At 39.4% G+C, this 8480-nt stretch overlaps 1 protein-coding gene across 1 annotated transcript in view; it reads left to right on the top strand.

Moving 5' to 3' along the window:
• cep112 (centrosomal protein 112) overlaps positions 1–8480 on the top strand; it is a 124085-nt gene that overhangs the window by 38499 nt on the left and 77106 nt on the right. The window contains exons 12-16 of the mRNA XM_014010148.1: positions 3541–3695; positions 3870–3999; positions 4091–4183; positions 4283–4342; positions 5195–5274. Of these exons, the coding sequence (XP_013865602.1) occupies positions 3541–3695; positions 3870–3999; positions 4091–4183; positions 4283–4342; positions 5195–5274 (518 nt within the window). The remainder of the gene's footprint in view (positions 1–3540; positions 3696–3869; positions 4000–4090; positions 4184–4282; positions 4343–5194; positions 5275–8480) is intronic.

The following is an 8480-nucleotide window of genomic DNA, read 5'->3' as shown; positions in this document are numbered from 1 at the left end:
ACACACACACACACACACACACACACACACACACACACACACACACACACACACACACCTCACAAATCTGCAGTGACTTTGATGTTATATGAAAAGACTTTGGTTTCAAATAGGATGGTACACATTTCATTGGCTAGGATCATCACCACCAATCGAATACGCATTTCTTTTTATAGAAAGCTATATAGGTGTTATATTTACTTTTACATATATACTAGAAATATCAATCAAAATCAATCAATCAAAACTTTATTTATATAGCACTTTACAAACAAATATTATATCAGGGCTTTCACCGGCGTCACGCCTYTTTCTTCTGGCCTTAATCTGCCAACAGGCCAGCATTTAAAAGGCATCAAACACTAGGTGGTGTGGAGCCAATGGTAAGACCCCCTTTTTAATAATTAAGGACTAAGTCCAAAGGAATAAAAAAGAGCCCCTTTTCATTGGGAATTAGGTGTCTTCCTGCTGTATTGTTGGCTCCAGACGTACTGTGGACAGCAGTATAAAGTGGACTTAAAGCAGCTGCTGCATCTCTTTGAGTCAGATTTAGTATCCGGGGCAATTACTCCTCTGGTGATAATTTAGATTTAGTAGTTCTGTGGTTGAGACTTCAAAACGCCACTGATCTATTAGTCTATCAGGAGCAGAGCAAATCAGAGTGAAGTTGAAAAGAAAATGACTTTTTGAAATTAAGAAGCTTGTAATTTACGTTTGACCCACAACTTATTTTTACAACAACCCAGAGCTTATATTCAGCTAGAAATAAAAAAGGACAAATATTTTTTTTATTTAGTATACCTATGATTAATGTTTCTATGTCCTTATAGAGAATATATTGAAGAAGGCATGTGACTTAAACCCATCTGTGCATTCATGCTGCTTCCTACTGTAAATTAATATTGCATGCACATATATACACATAGTGCATCCATTATTAATACTTTAATAACATTAGAAACTGAGAACAGTAGTTTCCATGGTGGTTCAATACAAAAACAGAGTGCTGTAGAAAAACACCGAACACAAAGAAAGAGGATACAAATAAACACAAAAAATCCGATGATTGGTGTCATATATGATATAATGGGCAATAAATAAGATACTGTAAATAAAATAAGCAAGAATGAAAAATTGGACTCTTGCAGTTTAGATAAAGGGATTCAGCTCTTCATTTCAAGGACTGCTAAYTAGAAAACTTTTAGCCTTAAATTCAAAAGTGTTTTTACAATGAAGTGACTGTAAATGCGTCAAGATTGTTCCATGGTAAGCTCCAGTATAACCAAAAGAGGACCGTATAAAAGATTTTATAAAAGGAATAACTAAAGGCAATGTGYTGTACTTGGTATTGTGGTGGGTTTTGAGGCAGTTAGATAGAAGGGGGCTTGGCCAAACAATATAATGTGTATATGATTGTTTCCATGTGCAAATAACTAGCAATGGTACTACAGCCCTGCTCTTTCTTTTTGGCATTATGTTGGCCAAAACATAAATCAGCAGAATGGGCTAATAAGTGATACTTCTATTTTAATAACTGCTATTACAGCCTTAGATAAAGTATTTTGTAATGGAAAAGAACATATTTGTTGATGATATATCTGACAAACCATATTTAACTGTAAAAACAGTTTTAGTGAAAGTTTATCACCMCTTATTGAATCCTCTTTCTTTTTCTCGTGACTTGATTCTTCTGCTGGAGTTTATTCAACATTATACATTCATGCACACAGCTTGGCGAGCCTCGGGAGATGGCTGTTGATGCAGGCTGCTTTCCAGTTGCTGGCCTTAGTCCACAAAAACTGTTAAAGGGATGTCCTTCACACTAAATTACTTTACCGCTGAAACTTCAAAGACTTTATCTTTAAATCTTTAAAGGGGAGCAGAGCTGATGATGTAGCTTATATAATCTGAACGTCACAAAAAAAAGTCATTCTCCTTCTAAAACACCTAATTAGTGGACCTGATTTGCTCCCACCGAGCGCGTCCAGGTGTGCCCAGTCYAGCCTCAGTATGCAGACGCACCTCTTCTCATCTACTGCCAGGGAGCTGAGTGTCAGCACGCGTCCCAGCACAACACAGAGCCCCTTGTTCCTTTTTCCTAACGCCCCACGATGCTGACACAAAGACAAGAATCCTTCTCGCATTCTTTTCAAACCCTCCCCGTCCCTCCTCCCRCGTCGTCCCACCTGCTGTCATCGCCAGCTTCTGTCAACGTCTAGATCGACTAGCACACTCTGTCTTTTAGCATCTCTTTTATCAGCTTACCTGTGCCACGTTTTTGCGCCCTTATATGTGCTCATACAAAAACACATGTGCATGCTGAGAGACAGTGGCATGAAAACAGATGTTTCTTTTTATTYAAAACAGCCAGAAGATGTTTTGATTTTTGTCTGGTTGGGCTTTTGAAGCACCTCAAAAAAATCCAGTCATACAGTCATTTTCAAGTATCAAACTAATTTTCACCAAGTGCCACATGAGCATTTTATTGGCCCTCAAAGGGCCAGTTGTAGTAAACTCTGACATTTCTTTGACATGTTTAACTTCAACTAAACAGAAAACATCTCGTTTCTTGTCTCACTGCAATGTCTGAACACCGCTAACAAACAATAACTGAGCTCCACGTGGTATTTCCTGCATAATAACAGCGTTTTAACCTGTCCTCTTAGAAACACTGAAAAGTACTACGTGTATGACTGACTAAATGTGTAAATACAGTAATACAGGAATACTATTAAAGTAAGCATAAGAGTTTTACTCACTGTTGAGTTTAGGGATGCACGATATACAGTATCGCCATTAATATCGGCATCAGTCGATGTTGGTCAGTTTTAGAATATCGTATCGGTCTGATATGTAAAACTGGGCCAATATTAACATCAGATATTGATTTCCCACGTTTTAGCTTTGTGTTTCTGTTTTGGGAGTGGAGATGGTTGGTTGAGCAGCATCTGTTWGATCACGATAGTGATATTGATGCTGTGTAYCCAGGAATAACTGACGCAGAGAGCCATGTCAGAGGTCTGGTCGTTTATTTACGGTATCAAAAAAAGACTCAAGTGTGTTTGTGCGTATATGTATAATACAATTRGTGTTTGTGTAGTATCGGTAAATACTGGTTATTGTCCATAACAGGAATAATTATATCGGATATCGATATCGGCTGAAATTTTCATATCGGTGCATCCCTAGTTGAGTTGTAGTAAGTCTTGAATTTTGAATCTCCAACAGGGAATTCCCATGCATAGTCCACCTGCATTATGGGAGTTTAGCAGCTTATTCTGAGACATTATCCATTATTGTAAATAACAAGTGGAATATAAGTAGATTATTAAAATGGTCCATAAATACAGGGTACACACACTTTCCAACATTTGCYCAGTAGTTTCACAGTTCCTGTTACATATTTTATTCATTTGCTGATGTAACTTAAACTGATGTTTTTGTCTTTATTGGCAAACACACTTGATGTCATCAAATGCATTTATTTCTTTGATTTCAAGCTGTTTCACTTTGTAGTTTTTGTGCATCTTTGTGGTCCAGGAGCAAACGATACGTGAGCTGGAGACGCGAGTGAGGCATCAGTCGGTGGAGGTGGAAAAGGGCAACTCACTGCGTCAGAGAGTCACTCAGGAAAAGGCTCAGTTGGAGATCCATGCTGCATCTCTCAGCGCTGAACTGCGAGAAGCTAACAGACGGTATGGACCTGTTTGACGTGTGAAATAAAGACGGATGGAAGAGATACAGTGYTGACAAAACAATGCAAGCCTTTTAAAAACTGCTCACTAAGCACCAWTTGGCTTTATTATTACTGTACATTTATAGCAAAGACACAGATATGAAGTTGGAATCAACCTGTTAAATGTGTGCAGGATGATGCTGCTGCAGAAGGAGAAGGAGCAGCAGAGTGAGCAACATGAGCAGACTTTACAGAAGATTCAAGCCAAACATGAAGCTGATATTAGTCACTTACACCAGGAGCATTCTCTGTCTGCTGCTAAGGTTCATATCAACACCACAGCTCCACACAGCTCTTCTCCAGAATTATTGCTGATTCAACATAAACATTTTTTACATCCTCTATCTCCTGCAGAGCTCTGAGGTGGTAGAAGACTTGGAGAAGACCTTGGCTCAGATCAAACAGCAGCTTCAGGACAGTGAGCATCGAAGACACCAACAAGTCAGGGTGTGGTTTTGTTGAAACTGTTTGGTTGTTTTGTTAACATATTTTAGTCACACTTTGTAGTGTCTGCGTTGCACTTATTAATTCTCTGCTATCTTTCAGGATCAAGAGATGAAGTTTCAGCAGGAGAAAGATGAACTGCAGATCAGCTGTGAGAAAAAGGTAAGGTGTATTATAATACAAACATTCAAACATGCGGCAAAATTAAATGAACTTTAATAGTATCTGGGAAACAAAAGAACYAAAAGTGTTTTTTTAATTGTCCCTTTCATGTAACAAGGCTAATATCTAATTRCCCATGCACTTTACTTTTGAAAAACTCATTAAAGTCAAAGAGCAGCTATAAAGTGCTGAACTCAGAGGTCATTGTTAATTAATCTGAGTCGGACCAGACCAGTCTAAGCCAGGTTTTTAGAGGGATAAAGATCAGGTTTAAAGGCTGCGCTGCACCTGGGTCATCTTCAAAGTACCATATTGGTGGCAGGCTAGCATCTGCAGGCCCTTTTACCTGAGACACCTGCAAGAACTTAGCAGGCATATGTGCTCTTTATTCAGGTTCAGGGAGACTTTCAATTAAGCCTCTCTCAGGAGTTCTGGTTTTGATGTCTGCTTCTTATTCTTTTCTTGTAATCAGCCGGTATTTTTTCTTAACTTTTTCCTTTCTCCTGTTTCTTCTCGCAAGGTGACAGGAAGCAAGCYATACAAGAAAGGCTGTTGTTTATTTTATTCATTTGCTCTGGAAAGATTTCTGTTTCCAGTCTAAGCGAGACACATTAGGGAGACCTTGGTTTTGTATTAAAAGCAGGAGAATGGCACATAAGGCTGCCGTAGATCCACAGAGAGGACCCTCAGGCACTCCGGTGATACTTTTGATGGGGTAATAGAGAGAAGAGACCATATGCAGAAGGTCAAAACAGGCGGAGAGTTTTCTTGAGTGATGTTTGATGCTGTCGTGGTTTAACACTCTTTTTGCACCTCTATCTCTGCCCCGCTTTCCCTCCGTCTGTCTTTCAGGTGTTGGCGGTCCACACTGAGGCCGAGAAGGAGAAAATAGAGGCGAAGAGGAAGATTGCTAAACTAGAAGATGCCCTAAGGTACAGAATAAACAGCAACAGATGGAGGTATTTGTTGCTTGAATTATTTAGTCTAGTATACATGCTAAATCTCAAAAGTTCATTTAATAAAGTCAAACACAATATTAGTTACAACATGGATAGTTCTGCTAGTGTTTACAAATCTGTTTATACTTCAGAATCCTACAGCTGAATCTTCTAGAAGAAAAAATAAATAAATAAAGGAAATAAAAAAATGGAAGTGACAGGTAAACCTCCAGCTAAGATGTGTGATTTAGACCAATTAGATCATAATTTAACTAAAAGGGGATTAGGTTTTGACAGATACTGTATATAAATAAACTTCATGTTTACTACCGCTGGACTAAAACATACCCTTTTGGTCCTAAATTTTATTTAAAGTCAGTGAAGCAAAAGAATCTTCTCAGTTACATTTTTTGCCTTCATTTTGTGAAAGCAGACTTTATTAGAGTGTTGTTTATATCCACTGACTTCACTCTTTGATCATGAGAACAGTGTGAATGAATCTTGATTTAAGGTGGAGTCTAGTTTTAACAACCTTTATAGTCTCTTTGATCTTTTTTTTTCTTTTTCAAAAGAACTTGCTAATGCTGAGAGCCTGGAAAGTCTTTGAAATCAGAACTTTTCTTTAAACAGATGTTTGATATGTAGTGAACACAATTAGAACATGTAATTGTGTTCTGTTTGTTATTTGAAACATCATTAAGTGAATAAGTTTATTGAGGCCATCTATCCTCGAAGGCCACTATTAAGCAGGTTTTAGATGTTTCTCTGATTTGGCACGCCTCCTTTGAATGAATGAGTGATTGACATGCTTCTGGAGAAGTTGATGACCTCACTAGAAACTCATCAGTGAGTAAAACTTTTTGTCTTTTACTTTTAATAATATTTCTGTATTTATGACAGATTTAGTCAGTCGTACACTTAGTTCTTATCAGTGTTTAAAAGAGGACCTGTTAAAACTCTGTTTAGTCAAAGTTAAACATGAAACATCAAAATTCATTATGGTGCGTTCACACCAAATGCGATTTCAGCATCAGGAGCAGCAAGTTTACATACAAAGTCTATGGTGGACGTGCTTCAAGCAACGTCGGAAAGTGCTGCGGCGCCTCAAGCGTGATTAGAGCAGCGCGATTTGAACGATCTGAGCGTTCGACGCGCTGAGGCGCAAATCGCTGAAGTTAGAAAATCTGAACTTTTGCAGCTCGTTGCGCCACGTCAACCAATCAGAGAGACTCCACTGTGTGACGTAGCGACATATTTCCCGACGGGACAGTTTACTGAATGATGTCCACTAACCTGAAACAGATGGAGAGGAGCTCTTTAGCTGAAATCGAGTGCCTGCAGTCGGTGTCCTGACAGAGATATCCACACCAATGCGTGGCAGCGGCTCATCAGACTGGACTCGGGACAAAAATAGTCCTGAAAGCGAGCTGTGAGCCTCTACTCTGAATTATCTGGTGAATTAATTATGAATTAATTATCTGATGAACGTGACATGCTCTTGCTCTCTGTAAATAAAGCAAAGCACTTCCTCGTCCGACATTAAACAGAGCCCGACAGAGGAGGGAGGGGCGGGGAGGCTCTTGCCGTGCAGCGCTTCAAGAGCTGACCTGCGTCTGACCTCAAAGTGCACAAGCTTCAAACTTCAGCGTTGGCTGCMATTTTGAAGCTYAAATRYCGTTCGGTGTGAACGCAGCATTACAAGTGGCCCTTCGAGGGCCACCATAACGCTTATGTGGCCTAAAACATACAAGATTGTGGCCCTTGAGGACCAGGACTGGACACTACTTATCTGGAGCCTCGGTGCTTTTAGTTTGTAGTAACAGAGTTAAACCTCTCCACTTTACAGTGAAGCAGAATGCTAAATACCAGGGCAAGCTAAACCATTTTACCTATACACAATGCAACAGCAACTCAATAACATTAATAATTGCATTTTTTGTCTTAACATTAATAATAAAATTCTGGGGGTACTGCAGGGGTTTATAAAATATCAAAATTTTTTCCAATACTTATTTTTTTAAAGTTATGTCTTTAAACACACATTTCCTTGAATCCAACATGTAGCTAATTGATAAAATGAGGCAGAAAAGTATTTATTTCAGTCAGTAATTCCATGGATTCTGCAAATATGTCTTATATACTTTATTGGCATTTTTAAAGTGACATTTGGGTAAGTGCAGCGCCACGTGGCCCTCTGGTAGTGTCAACAAAAAACTGCAGCCCCTTCTATCATTTAAGTTGCCCATCCTTGTTCTATAAACTACATTTAAAGGTGTTAGTGTGGGCACTGAATGTTATTAAATTAAGAGTTTAAATTTTTTTTCAAGCTTCATATTTACCTCTTTACCTCTAGAGCTGCTTCCTGTAAGCCCTCTTGCTTTTCACCCAGTGACAGTTGGTGGTAAACACCAGCTCCACACAAACATGTAAACAACAAACAAGCAGGTAAAGAAATAGATGGAAAAGCAGCTTGTATTTCCTTCACCAGACTGTTGGGCACAGTTGATCACAGCAGTCCAGACCACTAAACAGCCAAAGCACCACCCACCTTAAGATGTTTTTACCTGTTTGTGAGGAAGTACTAGGAAATCAGAGGATTGATTAAGACAGGTCTAAGTGGTTATTGGTAATTTAAGTGGCTTAAGAGCTGTTTCTTAATGCTCTTTTGTGGGAGGATATAGTTGTCTCACATTGTAGGACATGCTTATTATCACTGTTCCTCCGTGTTTCTGTCACTGTTCAATAACAGGAGGACTTATTTTAGAGGTTTTGGTTTAGCATTTGCCATAAATATCACAAGAGGACACTGACGGTCGTGCCTGCTTCTTGTCACTGTCAGCTGAGCACCAAAGAACGAGCTTAAACGCAGCAGACGGATCCGTCGGTGCTTAAATTATTTTCATTGTTAGCATCAGTAACGAGGCAGTCATTCCCTCGTTTAGTGTTAAACACTGAGAAACGGCAACTGGCCCCGCCGGGCTCTTTGCTAATTAAGTACTCAGACTTCACACACGCACACACACACACACAGTAAGTACTCTGATGTCTTCTACCTGCCTGCTGCCGTGGCAACACTGAAGGCCTTTAAAGGCGATCCAGAAGAACTTCAAAGTCAAAGCAAGACTGTTCTGCAGGTGTGTGTGTGTGTGTGTGTGTGTGTGTGTGTGTGTGTGTGTGTGTGTGTGTGTGTGTGTGTGTGT

Source organism: Austrofundulus limnaeus, unplaced genomic scaffold (assembly GCF_001266775.1).
Source record: "Austrofundulus limnaeus strain Quisiro unplaced genomic scaffold, Austrofundulus_limnaeus-1.0 Scaffold65, whole genome shotgun sequence".
Lineage (NCBI taxonomy): Eukaryota > Metazoa > Chordata > Actinopteri > Cyprinodontiformes > Rivulidae > Austrofundulus > Austrofundulus limnaeus.
The sequence above is the reverse complement of the archived record's forward strand: the minus strand, read 5'-3'. Positions and strand labels throughout refer to the sequence as shown.